Source organism: Oncorhynchus nerka, linkage group LG27, assembly GCF_034236695.1.
Source record: "Oncorhynchus nerka isolate Pitt River linkage group LG27, Oner_Uvic_2.0, whole genome shotgun sequence".
NCBI lineage: Eukaryota > Metazoa > Chordata > Actinopteri > Salmoniformes > Salmonidae > Oncorhynchus > Oncorhynchus nerka.
The window spans coordinates 44,543,532-44,557,894 of NC_088422.1; the positions used below are offsets into that span (position 1 = coordinate 44,543,532).

The window sequence follows — 14,363 nt, forward strand, 5'->3', positions numbered from 1 at the left end:
GCAAGAGTAGCAATATAAAACAAAATGACACAATGGCGCCCCCTAAAGGAATTAACAACCACTTGCCTTCCTTTTGAAGATGAATAATGACTGAGAATTGTACAGCTGGAATAGGTCATAAATCGTTAACTACTGTGTCATGGTGCAATAAAATAATTATAGCAACACAGTATCCAAATAATCCCCTTTCCCGTTCCCTTGATTTATTATATTTACATCAATCCTTATCTGTGTGACTGTGTGTGTGTTATGCTTAGTCGTACTTCAGGCAGTCATTGAAATTCCATGTAATTTTACTTACAAGAGATTAGGTCTATATTATAGGGGAAACAAAAGACCATTTTGACAATCCATGAAAATTAATTGTGAATAATCAAGCAGCAGCCCGTATGATTCAGCAAAATGGCATAACGTCTATATTTGGCACTATACGGATATCTCCTCCCTTCCATGCAAAAAAAGAAAAAGTAAAGATATTGTTTATAATCTTCCAGAATTATGTCATTCCCTTCGCAAATTTCAGCCTGTTTGAACGGTCCCGGCCCACTCTAATTAACGTCCTCCCCTTTTACCAAATGATCGCGACAAAGCCTAAGTGAAAGCAACCGAGATCATTATATATATTTTTGCGATAACAACTATTCTTGAACTAATGTCTGCCATGTCTACCTCAGCTAATTTTCCAGAACCCGAACATTCCGGACTGTTAAAGTTTTCATCTGCTGCGTTCTACGCTGTCAGTTCTTTTTTGATCATTGTTGTGAACAAAACGATTCTCACAAACTACAGGTAAGGTCGTTTCGTCACTGCAATGATTGTGTACAGAGAGAGGTTCAACAAATAACATGCTAAATTAACATGACAATTTGAGGCTCAAACAGGCAGCCAGTTATCATGGGTTACATTCTGTATTGTATTGTTTATAGGCTACATCTTGACATCTTGATTATCCAATAATATGACATTCCTTGCTTTTAGATTTCCCTCCTACATGTTTCTAGGAATTGGCCAGGTAGGCTATACTGTATCTCAATTCAGGATTCTTGAGGTAGAAGTTGCACCACAGAGATGTAGGATCAGGTTACCTTCCCGTATCACAACCAAAATCAAACTGTTGATGAAATAAGAACTGACCATTAGCAGTAGCGTAACATCAACTACACCATTGAGTGTGGAATTGCCATCTATTCATAAACATTGATCCCCCTTCTTTTATCTTAATTTTTTTTTTTTTTTTTTTTTACAGATGACTACTACAATCCTCATTCTCTATTTTGCTAAAATGAACCAAACAGTTCACTTCCAAGACTTTGACAGAAGTGTTCTCGTCAAAGTAAGTGATTTCCCTTTATTTTAATCTTCTGTCTGTCACAGATGCATACAACAAAAGGTGAACCACAATGAGCCACAAAAGGAGCCAATGTTTTTAAAAAACAACATAATTTTGCCATTTGCCAACATGTCAATATAATAATCTTGATTTAATTAATTTAATACATTCTGGACATACAGATCTTCCCCCTACCTTTGCTGTATGTTGGAAACCACATAACAGGACTGGCTAGTACAAAGAAGTTAAGGTACAATGGAGCCTAAATGCATGAGTGAAACTTAATGCATTAGTTTCAGATATCATCTCAATTACAGTCTGTACAATGTGAACAACACTCCCTACCCATAGGGACTTAGGCCTGGGCGCCAAGCACTTTGTGACAAATGCATTTATAAAAAAGCAGATCAAATATGAATGATTGATTGATTGATCCATTGATCCTTTTACAGCTTACCCATGTTCACGGTATTAAGGAAGTTCACCATATTGATGACAATGATCATGGAAGCAAGGCTATTGAGGTTTGTGGCCATTTTTCCACATGTCTACTGCACTGTAATAACTGCACATCTTTTACAGTTCGGCCTTAAAGTATTAACAGGTTCATTTACATTTCCTCTCCAGAAAAACATTCCCTAATCGTCTTATCTACAGTGTTCTGGCCATAGTTTTTGGAGCTTTGGTGGCTGCCAGGTAGGTCCAATAGATTGCCAACCCTGATATGCTACTAATAGACTTTCACACGGTTAACATGTTCAGATATTACCTCTGAAAACATCTATAGTACTTCAAAGGAATCACTGATTATCTTCATTACCACTATGAATCAAATGCGCCACTTATTTTCTCCAATAGCTCTGACTTGGCCTTTGATGCAGAGGGCTACACGTTCATTCTGCTTAATGATGTCTTCACTGCTGCCAGTGGTGTGTACACCAAGAAGAAGCTGGGAACTGAGGTGGGACACATTGTAGCCACACTATATGTCATCCACCTGTTTTCCCTATTAACATGTAGACCAGGGCAATTAAGAAGGGATAAAGAATTGATTTAAGCACGTAAACATACCTCTTTAAAAAAATGTTTTAACCCCGTCGTCAAATAAAAAAAATCCCAGAATGGGTCTGGGTACTGTGACAATACCAAGCACCTGGACTACATTCTCCTTACAGGTAGATACCTCCCGTTTTCAGATTAAGAGATTCTTAAACAGGCACAGGAGAATACATACATATTTCTACGGCAGGTTGAATGAATCTAGTCCTTAGCTTTGCAACAATCGATACATTTGCATCCTGCATGTTTACATTCCAGCCATGAGCCGCGAGGAAAGGTGAAGTGAGGTGTTGCTGAAAGAGTCACCTCTGTTCTATCGCTTACAATGCATAGGGTCTGAATTGGCAGGATAATGACTCACCTAAACGTGGCCAGGCTACGTTGATTCATTTGTTTGGATGCCCACCCTTAAAGTAAACACTGCAAAATGCGTAACCTGCCTTCACTGTGGATCTCTGGATCTTTAAGCTCCAGCAACACTATCCTCTCATGGTTGAACATTTGAGGAGTTGAATAGCGAAGTGTTTTGTGTCATTCGGATTCACATTCAATAAAGTTTTCTATTTCTTTAAAGGGTCTTGGAAAATATGGGATCTTATTTTACAATGCATTCATCATCGTCATCCCAACTCTTCTGGCAAGTGCATTTACTGGGGATTTACACAAGGTAAATGGATTTCTTGTTTTCTCAGGATAAGCATTGCTTTTAGCCACAGATCTAGGATCAGTTCATTCCTGTCTGTCTGTCTGTCTGTCTGACCCGCTGTCTGTGTGTTTGTTTTCCGTTGACAGGCCATCACATATGAACACTGGTTGAATGCCCCCTTTGTTTCCTGCTTCCTTATTTCCTGCCTCATGGGGTAAGTCAGTGTACAAATGACTCAAAACGAAACTGGCAGCGTATCCCTATTTATATGGCTGTTAAAGGGGGATTATTCAACTTCTGTAATTTGATATGTTGTGGTTCAACATTGTAAGAGCAAGATGTGTCTCAAGGAAGTGTAGTCTCCATGAGGATATCCTTCCTCAACTGGAAGCGGAGCAGAACACAGACACGTCCCACTTTAGCCATGATGTTGTCCCATTGGGCTCAATCGTTGCCAACACAACCTCCCCTAACAAATCTTAGAACATATTAAAAAAGTAATACAAAAGGCCCCTACTACCATTCATTGTAGAGCAATATTTCATAAACATATTAGAAGGGCAAGTAGCAGCCAAAAAAGAGGTGTCTCAGTTACATAAAAGGTTTCAAATGACCACTTCTGAACACACGTGGGATGTTAAAGGAAAATGTGAACTAAAAAATGAATGTGGTGGTGGAAGATGAATCATGGGAGAGAATTTGTGAAAGTAGTCACAAATGCAATAGTAGCCCAGCGTGGAGGGATTTTGACTGGTAAGTGAAGATGAGTTACTTTAAAACACCTTTGTTGACATCGAACATTTGATCAAAAAGCTTCGGCACGATGTTGGAGTCGCTGTGTGGAAAAATATGAGACCACACATCTTCTGGTACTGTCCAAAGTTACAAGGGTTCTGGAAGAGCATTAAAAAAAGAAGTGAAGACACTCCTAGACATTGAGTTGCCACTGGAACCAACATTCATTTCATTAGGGGTATAGTACCTTATAACCTGGAAGATAAAAAAAACAACTGTACATATTAAGGGCACTGTTAGTGATTGCACAGAAAATGATTATGTTCAATTGGCTTAAACCACAGCCGCCAACTGTAAGTCAATGGGGAAAAAAGGACAATTATGGAAAATACGACAGCCAGGTTACAACTAAAGATGGATACTTTTCTGTCGAAATGGACTCCCAACAGATTGTACCTTGCCCAATAACTGTATAGACAAAAAGGGGGACATGTGTTTGTAGAATCATTTCCTTCATTTAATGACACTGAAATAAACTCCTGTAATTATTAGCATTATTACTTATTTTGGTCCTTTTACGGATGTAAAAAAATAAATCCTTTTTTAGAATTTCTATTCTTCTTTATTTCTCTTTCCCTTTTCTTCTAAAAAGTAGGATCGTTCACATGGTGTTCTATAATGTATATTTGAACATGAAAAATCAATCTATGTAAAAAAATAAAAAAAGGGGGGGGGGGGTGGTCTTATTAATAATAATAAATAATAATCATAAAAATCATATGAAATGTAAGTATACCATGACAAAAATGTTGCGCCTCTGTTTAAGGTTTGTGCTGATGTATTCCATAGTGCTGTGTAGCCACTACAACTCTGCACTGACCACCACGGTGGTGGGAGCAATTAAGGTAAGAAGAACACATGTGGACCAGTAACATGTGGGTCAATATCTTTGTTCCTAACTTTTCGGGGCTGTGTTGACACAGCTGGGTCAGGTTCAGTGAGCACAAAATGGGGGGGGGGATGTTTTTAAATGCACAATCCTCTTCTGATCATGTCCTTCTCACAAGTCCACATATCCATGCATATCATGCCAAGGAAACTAGTGTATTAAGATCAATTGTTTTCCGCAGAACGTTGCTGTGGCCTACATCGGCATGTTTTTAGGTGGAGACTACCTGTTTTCATGGACCAACTTCCTGGGGTTAAATATTTGGTAAGAGCGGATGAGTTTCCAAGCCGTGACACATTAGCTCAAGAACACTGTTGCTATGCCATTCTGTTTAAGTTATTGCCAAAGTCCAACTCTATAGTTCTCTCTTCTCGTCAGTATATCAGGGGGACTTGTGTATTCCTACCTGACGTTCCACAGCAGCAGCAAACCATCCCAAAGCGATGAAAGCGGAATACAGGGAAACCAGGACCAGCTGATCATTCCCATGATGGAAGATTCCATAGACAGACTCCCTGTGAAATAAGTGAATAAACCTGTGATGAACCAGGTGAGACATGATGCCGTAGTCTTTTTCTGTACTGTAAAGCAGTAAACACTGCCTTTGGTATCGGCTCCATAGTGGAGCAAAAGTTATAGCATTTTGTAGACTTAAATGATCATTATGTTAAATTATAATCATATTTTTGGCCAATGTTCATTTTTTTGTGTTGCAAGTTGAAACCTGCAATTCAATTGTCTTGTCAAGGGTTTAGCTATACTATAGGTGTTATTACACACGTAAATAGCAATACTATATGTATTATTACACATGTAAATAGCAATACTATATGTATTATTACACATGCAAATAGCAATACTATATGTATTATTGCACATGCAAATAGCAATACTTTATGTATTATTACACACGTAAATAGCAATACTATATGTATTATTACACATGTAAATAGCAATACTTTATGTATTATTACACATGCAAATAGCAATACTATATGTGTTATTACACATGCAAATAGTAATACTATATGTATTATTACACATGCAAATAGCAATACTATATGTGTTATTACACATGCAAATAGTAATACTATATGTATTATTACACATGCAAATAGCAATACTATATGTATTATTACACATATAAATAGCAATACTATATGTATTATTACACATGTAAATAGCAATGACCACTAGTAGTTACTAACCACCTCTTGAAACCAATGTGTGTGACTGAAAGACATACTATAGTGTAGTGTATAGAGCTGTATGTTCAATGAGAACTAAACTACAGTTTAGTGATGCAGCTCTTAACAATCAATGAACCTAACAATAAACGTGAAGAAATGAAACTAGCTCCTAGACCATGATCAATGATGGTGTTTATTGAAGACCAACTAGTACCAATAGTGGACTGCCTATAAAGAGAATCTCGGCTTTAAACACCAACAATGTCATCTCCACAGAGCAAATCAGAACATTTCCTATCAAGGCCTAAAACATACCAATTCTGTCTATGGTCTGTTTAACACGGTGGGAGAGAAAGTGAATTTCACAATCATCTACACATGAACTTCAAGCTCTTGTACTGTAGATTGTGTGCAGTCATTTTTCTCCTTCTCTTTTTCAAACAAACAAGTTAGGGAATATATTAACTGACGAAACATTTTGAAACCAAATAATAAACAATGAGTTAGAAAAACAAGATATATACATTATACTTGGGTATAATAATACATCATTTGGTGCTTTGACTATCAAATAATAACTGTTGTCCAGTTTAGCCTGTACTCCATCAAAAGATGTATAGGACACGTTATCACACTGGACAGTGTGGTCCATTCAACGTCTAGTTTTATTTACATTTGTTTGAATTGTAAAGTAAAGTGAATTCAATGTGAAATCTTTTTTTATTTTTTTTTACCATGTCATTGGTTAAAAGTTGGGTGAAAAAAATACAAACCAAAATTCCTTAATGTTGATGACTTCTTGTAAATCCAAACAGTTTTCCAAATTGATTTAACGTCATAACATTGCATTTCACATTTTTTTTTGAAATGCTGTGGAAACAACATTGATTCAACCAGTTTGTGTCCCAGTGGGATACAACATATTGAATCACATATGGCCAATAAAGGATCTGGGTATTGCGAGAAGCACAAGCCTAATCAAACAACCAAAACATATATTTAAAAACAATTGACCGTTGATCATAAAACCTTTACACAATGTTAAAAGATGTAGTGTTGCTAACAAATAATAAAACGCCAACGCCAAGCAATCATTACATCCTCTAGACATTTCTCTAGACCGGTCTGATAAGTGGAAACGTTACATTGAAAACTTAATCCATAAAGGCAAAACTTAATAGCAGACAGACACTAGTTCTGCTGCAAAGGGGTGTGACATTCTAATTGCTATTACTTGACATGGATATACTAAATGACCGAGGAGGGACATGATCAATACTGCTCAGTGGAATTATTCAGTATGTCCGTACTCGGAGAAAGCTTGTGATAGCAAATCGTTGTTGTCAATAAGGTCAAATAAACATGATGAAATAAATACCTATGGAAGCGTTGATTGCAAAGAAGGCTTGTACGTACACCGCCAATGAACGCTACCACGTCCGTATCTCCAATCAGCTAGCATCTTTTAATATAAAAGATGGCAGCACTCCTGACTTTACATATCCTGGCTCTGCATGTCTTCCTCTTCCTTCTGTCCGGCGATGTGATTTGGTTAGAGCAGGGACGGTCAGCGCCTGCACAGCCTTAGCTCTAACACACCCGGATCGACTGATTGTGGTCTAAACTGCCACCATAAGATGACCATTTGGATCAGGTTTGTTAAGGGCTGAGATGGAGCTAAATCTGCTCACTCTGCGGCTCTCCAGGACCCGAGTTGTCCCTCCCCTGGGTTAGAGCTACAGGTCTGGGTGGGATTCGTTTGACAGGTGAAGGTGTCAGAGCTTGGATTCTTGTGAAAGCTTGTGCCTAGCTACTACTCTAGAGTGGACTTGCAATGACCACCTCTTCTAACAGTGGGTTGCATCCCAAGAGTCTCTACAGTGACTTTCTCCCCTCATCTACTCTCCTTCATCTGCACTGATCTGAAAGAACTAGACAGGTAGAAGCAAAATCCCCTGATAGGCTTCCACAGCATTTCTTTTTCACCTACTGTATCCTGTCACAGTCCAGATCAGAGTATTTAGATACACCTAAGTCATCCTACGTCTGAACGCACCCTGTACCACTCCTTCCATCTGAGCTAAATCCACATATACATCCATTATATGAATAGACACACAATCACAAGCACACAATATGCTTCACACAATCACAAGCACACAATATGCTTAAGTTCCCGAAGTAAAAGACAGCAAATAACTCGTTACCACCAAAGTGCAAACAAAACAAAACAAAAAAACATTCAAAGTTCCTCTCTCCTCCTTTCTTTAGAAGGTAGAGGAGAGTAAAACATTCATCAAATAATGACATCTACAATCATAGCAGCCCAATAAGGTAATATTGGAAGCTGGATAAGGTGCTTTAAGCTTGTGCCTGCCCCACACTGCAGGTGGAGGAGTTCCCTCCACATACTAATCTAAGGTCAGCTTAGCCCCCCAACCCCCCATTAATGGTTAAGTATTTGGGGAGGGTAAGCTTATCCTAGATGTTTTTCCCTACAGGCAAACTTCTATCCCAAGCATACTGCGTAGGGAGGCAGAAGGGGATTGACTGGGAAAGGTTTCAGGACTGGGATGTGGGCGGGGATTTAGGCAGACAGGTTATTAGCCAGCTCAATGAGCGCCAGGGCACCATGAAGACGTTCCCGTTGCTCTTGGAGACGCCGTCTGGCAGCCCCACCCCCGTTGCCCTTCTCTTCCTCCATTGGATCCTCCTCTTCTTCCTTGTCTGATTGGAGAAACTCCCGGGGGTCCTGCTGCTCCTGGTCCTCCACCCCACCCTTTCCATGGATTTTCCCTTTGGTGGGCACAGGGGCACGCTGCTCACGGGTCTGCCAGTACCTGCCACAACACAGAGACAAGGGGGGATATGGTGAGTATTGGGGTGTGCAGAATAGGGTGAGTTTTTACTATACGTCTGATCTGCCTTTCCTCCCTACAGAGCCACCCACTTTGCCAGCCACTCTGCCACAGCCTTATTGTCCACAGACTGGGCCTTGCCTGGTCCCTCTTTGGGGTCCTCTCTCTTCAATCGGGCATACGGGTGCTTTGGGCAGTGCCGGTTAGCGTGGGTAAAGCGACTGCCACAGGCTGCGGAGATAACAGTAACATCCGAGTTAGTGTCAATGCTTTTCCATTTGGTAGATTCTCCATCCCATCTATATGAAAGGTCTCAAGGTACCACCTATGTAAAGGGACAAAAGTGACGATCTAGTTGTGTGCTCACCTTTCTCAGAGCAGACAAAGGGCTTCTCTCCAGTGTGCAGGCGCTGGTGGGTCTTTAGCTGGCCACTCTGGACAAAAGCCTTGCCACAGTCAGGGTAGTCACACGGGTATGGCCTCTCCCCTGAGAGACAACACAGACGGGGAGTTGAACTAAAACCACATGCTATTTGTCACATGCTTCGTAAACAACAGGTGTAGACTAACAGTGAAATGCTTACTTATGGGCCCTTCCCTACAATGCAGAGAGAAACGTTTAGAAATCATAGAAAAAATATTAACACAAAGAATAAACACAATGAGTAACTTGGCTATAAACACGAGGTTCCAGTACATAGTCGATGTGCAGGGTCAATGCAGAGAGTCCGGGTAGCTATTTGGTTAACTATTTAACTAACTATTTAGCAGTCTTATGGCTTGGGGATAGAAGCTGTTCAGGGTCCTGTTTGTTCCAGACTTGGTGCATCTGTACCGCTTGCCGGGTGGTAGCCAAAGGAACAGTCGATGACTTGGGTGGCTGGAGTCTTGGTGTTGCCCCAAATGCAGGTTGCAACACAGGGAACAGCATAGTGTCCTGGTAGGCTGGGTGTCCGTGTGTCAGGGCCATCTGTGCTCTGCTCTCACCTGTGTGTGTTCTCTTATGGGCCTGTAGGGACTTCTCTCTGGGGAACACACGATTGCAGATGTTGCAGCGGATGCGACTGGAGGAGCTCTCCCCCTCGTTGATCAACTCACGGACAGTGTCAGCACGCGGGCGGCCACGCCGAATACCGTCCTGGAAACAAAGTTAACTACAGTTTAAATGAACAAATGCATCTTTCTTTACTTTCTGAATAGTTCATGTTGGCTTACAACATCATACTTTCAGTTTGGAATGCAGCATTATTCCAGTAACAATGTTTGTTTTACTAAAACAGTAACTAGTTGTTATGTCGTCTTATACCGATGCTTTATGAACAGCTTCATTCAAAGCAAAAGTTCCCTCAATGTCCAATTCCAACTTCAAATCATTGCTGCCACACATTATATAAATCAACTTGATGATCATTGTCAAATAGGGATATTTGTTTGTCTGGTACAAATGAATGGTGCCAGGGCCACAAGCAGTTAAACATTGTAGCAAGGTGCATGTATTCATTCATTCCATGCACATCCGGTAACTTTTTTTTTTTTGCCGCGCGAGGTGACATCACGTGTGACAGATGTTACTGTAGGAAGTGACTGGGTTTTAAAATTCATCCTGTCACACCGTGAGCGCGGGCGTTTTTTTAAAACACACTTTTCCTAGTTGCCGTTTCATTTTTAAAAAACGACAATGATTTAGATTGCATTTCTCTTTTTGCGTCATTCAATGATTCAGTGTAGCCTAAAGTTCATTTGTATCTTGCCTTTCCGATGAATGTAACATGATCATCTATATTGTCAAGTTGAAACAATGTAACCAATCATTCATTGCAAAAAAAATAACTACAACAAACAACTGAAAGTTACATGCAAATGCTCATGCATTTATTACGGTGTACTAACAGACACACAATTAATGCAACGTCTAAGTAAGGCTATATGTATAGGCTACTTTGTAGTCAGTAAAACTATCCTAGCCTACTAGATATGATTTCAACTTCAACACAACGTTATTACGGTAAACAACATGAACAACAACTTCCAACTTATCCTACCTTAAACTGGTCAGAGGAGGCAGCCAGGTCAGCCTCGCTGGCGGTGTTGGTCCCGGTAGGTGAGGCAGCCCCGTTCACCGAGCCAGGGCTCAGACTCACATTATGGGCGTTCTCCCCCCACCCCCACGGGCAACCCATGAAGTCGCTGAATCCAGGGCTGGTCGGCATCAGGGACCCGCTCTTCCTGCGCTTGATCGGGGTGGTCTTGATCACAGACACCAGGACCCTCTTTGGGGAGTCGCTGCAAAAAATGACTTGAGGGTGCTTGTTCTCGGCCATCGCTGAGATGAAGACCGATTTGTTCAAAACTGATAACATCTCAAATTGTATCACAATGGTGTTCAGGAATCACGTTGTCATCCAAAGATAGGTTAAACGCGTTTTTATCAAGTAGCTTAACGTTAGCAAAATAGCCTTCTAACAGAAGTTGGGTTAGGCAGCTATACGACTGAAAGTGTCCCACCAAATTCAGCTACTCAATCAGGAGTGAAAATATTCTTCATTTCCAGCGACGTAGAAAACCGCGCCACAATTCCTTATTAAAAATTGCACAAATATTCATGAATTTACAGAAATAGAAAGTCCGATGTTCACAAGGTCAATGTGGATACAGCTCCTACTTCTGGAAGTCTTTCCCGCGTTGCAAATCGCGCCTGGGCGGTTCATTTGACAAATCAGTTGAAGGTAAATTAAATCCTCCTACCACATGTATGGGAAATAACCTATTACAAGGGTCAAAGCATGAGCTAAATCCGAACGAGAGCAACACAGGAACCAATGGTCATCATCGGAACTTTCAAAGTAAGCTCATTGGTTGCTACTTTTTATCCAATGAATGTTTGAACCGTTCTAGAGCGCGCCTTTACAGATTGACAGCAGATTGAACCAATGTGCATAACGCAAAAAACCGCTCCAGACACTGAGATGCTTAAACCAATAGCAATGAAGGGCGGTTAATTTTACAGTGGACTGGGATTGGACCGCTTCGGATCAGAAGCCTCTCCCACGCATAAAGTAGCCTATGTTTATATTATTACATTTTTGGAACGATTTAAAGGGAACGGGTGAGTCAAAGGCGCCAAAGTTACGTAGGTAGGCATAATCAAGCCACCAGAGAGGAAATGAAACTGAAAAAAGGTTGCAGTCAGTCATTTAACCTATGCCTAGTAGAATAGTCCTACACTATACAATTATTACTATATTATTACATTAGGACTATTCAATTAAATGAACCTGTTGTTTATCAGAGGACTGTTTGTCCAATGTAAGACTGGCATTGTAACGTTTTTAAAACGACAATGAAAACAGATTCATTACTTTACTCTGTGCATATGCACATGGCTCTTATGGGATATGTGCGGACATGTAGGCCTACATGTGTAAAGGAAATAAAGTTCAACAGACAGTGTGTGTTGCCTCCTTTTCCCCTTCTGGTTGGTGTGCTGCCTCACATCGGATCCCATGCATATGTGATGAAATATGAGCAAAATGTAAGCATAAATTGTGAACATAGGTTGTATGGCAAATCTTTTAATAGAAACTCTTTCTGAAACAGGTGAGATTGTGTCAGGGCTTTCTAAACAGGTGAGATTGTGTCAGGGCTTTCTGAACAGGTGAGATTGTGTCAGGGCTTTCTAAACAGGTGATATTGTGTCAGGGCTTTCTAAAACAGGTGAGATTGTGTCTGGGCTCTTCACTCGCCTGGTGGGAGCCTCCCTCACCACGTGGTCACATTTTTTTAGTGGCACCCCCTTGACAGCTGAGAGAATAAGGTACGTTTTAAAGTACACTGCTCAAAAAAATAAAGGGAACACTAAAATAACACATCCTAGATCTGAATGAATGAAATATTCTTATTAAATACTTTTTTCTTTACATTCTTTGAATGTGCTGACAACAAAATTACAAAAATTATCAATGGAAATCAAATGTATCAACCCATGGAGGTCTGGATTTGGAGTCACACTCAAAATTAAAGTGGAAAACCACACTACAGGCTGATCCAACTTTGATGTAATGTCCTTAAAACAAGTCAAAATGAGGCTCAGTAGTGTGTGTGGCCTCCACGTGCCTGTATGACCTCCCTACAACGCCTGGGCATGCTCCTGATGAGGTGGTGGATGGTCTCCTGAGGGATCTCCTCCCAGACCTGGACTAAAGCATCCGCCAACTCCTGGACAGTCTGTGGTGCAACGTGGCGTTGGTGGATGGAGCGAGACATGATGTCCCAGATGTGCTCAATTGGATTCAGGTCTGGGGAACGGGCGGGCCAGTCCATAGCATCAATGCCTTCCTCTTGCAGGAACTGCAGACCACTAATTTATTGGGGGTGTCTTGCTAATTGCCTATAATTTCCACCTGTTGTCTTTTCCATTTGCACAACAGCATGTGAAATGTATTGTCAATCAGTGTTGCTTCCTAAGTGGACAGTTTGATTTCACAGAAGTGTGATTGACTTGGAGTTACATTGTGTTGTTTAAGTGTTCCCTTTATTTTTTTGAGCAGTGTACATTTTCAGCATAGAGAACATTTTGCAGTTTTAAAGGAAGTTTGCTGCAGCACCCCAAAATGTTTTTTTCTCCTCCACAAAAGTAGACCACTACACCAATAGTTCCTCTATGTAAATATAACATCTGTTCCATGTGCTGTTCTAATTTCCTCTTGAACATGACACTACAGTAGTTCTTCTGCAGTGCAAGTGTGACCTCCATATAGCCTATGTAGGCTAGGCTAAGCATACTACGCCCCCCCCCATCCACTTACTCTTGGAAGTTGTAATAGTGGAATGCACAAAGTGCAATTTTAAAATTGGCGATTGATCATTTAGCCTGGTTACTCTCTCCTCTGTAGTGATGGACATGACTCCTGATGCAGGAGGAATCCCACCTGAGGTGGAGTCACCACACACCATAAACACACACATTTGTTTCACTATCCTTGTGGGTACCATAACGTTTAATCCCAATCAAAATCCTATTTTCCCTAAACCTAATCTTAACCCCAAACCCTAAAACTAAATTGAACCCTTACTTCTAACCCTAAATCTAACTCCTAACCTTAATTGTAAGCCCAACCCTAAACCTAACCCATAAGCCTTAAATATACTTTTTCCTTGTGGGGACCGGTAAAATGTCTCCACTTTTCCAAAATGTCCTTGTTTTACCATCCTTGTGAGGGCTTTTGGTCCCCACAAGGATAGCAAAACCAAAACACACACACACACATTATGTTCTTGTATCCTTATGGGGACCTACAATTAATTTATATTTAAAATCCTATTTTCCCTAACCCTTCAATTTACCATAACCCGTAACCCCTTATCCTAATTCTAAACATAATGGTAACACTAACCCTAAACCTAACCTTAAAATAGTCTTTGAAATGTCCCCATGAGGGAGAGTTGTCCTTGTTTGACTATCCTTGTGGGGACAATTAGGGATTTTTAGGTCCCGACGAGGATAGGATAACCAACACACACACAATAGATGGGGGGGGGGGAAACCAGTGAATACAACAAATGCACTCAACAATTTCTGGGGGTAATAACATTGATT

The 14,363-nt window shown here is 40.5% G+C and overlaps 2 protein-coding genes across 2 annotated transcripts; one reads left to right on the forward strand and one right to left on the reverse strand.

Annotated features, from left to right (window-relative positions):
• The first annotated feature begins 536 nt into the window (after nt 1–536).
• LOC115111861 (nucleotide sugar transporter SLC35D2-like) lies at nt 537–6,622 on the forward strand. The gene is made up of 12 exons (XM_029638351.2): nt 537–789; nt 979–1,012; nt 1,247–1,333; nt 1,513–1,580; nt 1,783–1,854; nt 1,958–2,026; nt 2,189–2,291; nt 2,964–3,056; nt 3,182–3,249; nt 4,597–4,675; nt 4,901–4,983; nt 5,098–6,622. Exons 1-12 carry the CDS (start codon nt 653–655, stop codon nt 5,243–5,245), a joined length of 1,041 nt encoding a protein of 346 aa, XP_029494211.1. The 5' UTR covers nt 537–652; the 3' UTR covers nt 5,246–6,622.
• On the reverse strand, nt 6,085–11,522 carry LOC115111862 (zinc finger protein 367-like). Its single transcript, XM_029638353.2, has 5 exons — nt 10,810–11,522; nt 9,755–9,905; nt 9,135–9,254; nt 8,860–8,998; nt 6,085–8,749 (listed from the first exon to the last, which is right to left on the reverse strand). The coding sequence occupies exons 1-5, from the start codon at nt 11,125–11,127 to the stop codon at nt 8,497–8,499; spliced, it is 981 nt and encodes a 326-aa protein (XP_029494213.1). The 5' UTR covers nt 11,128–11,522; the 3' UTR covers nt 6,085–8,496.
• Nucleotides 11,523–14,363: the final 2,841 nt, after the last annotated feature.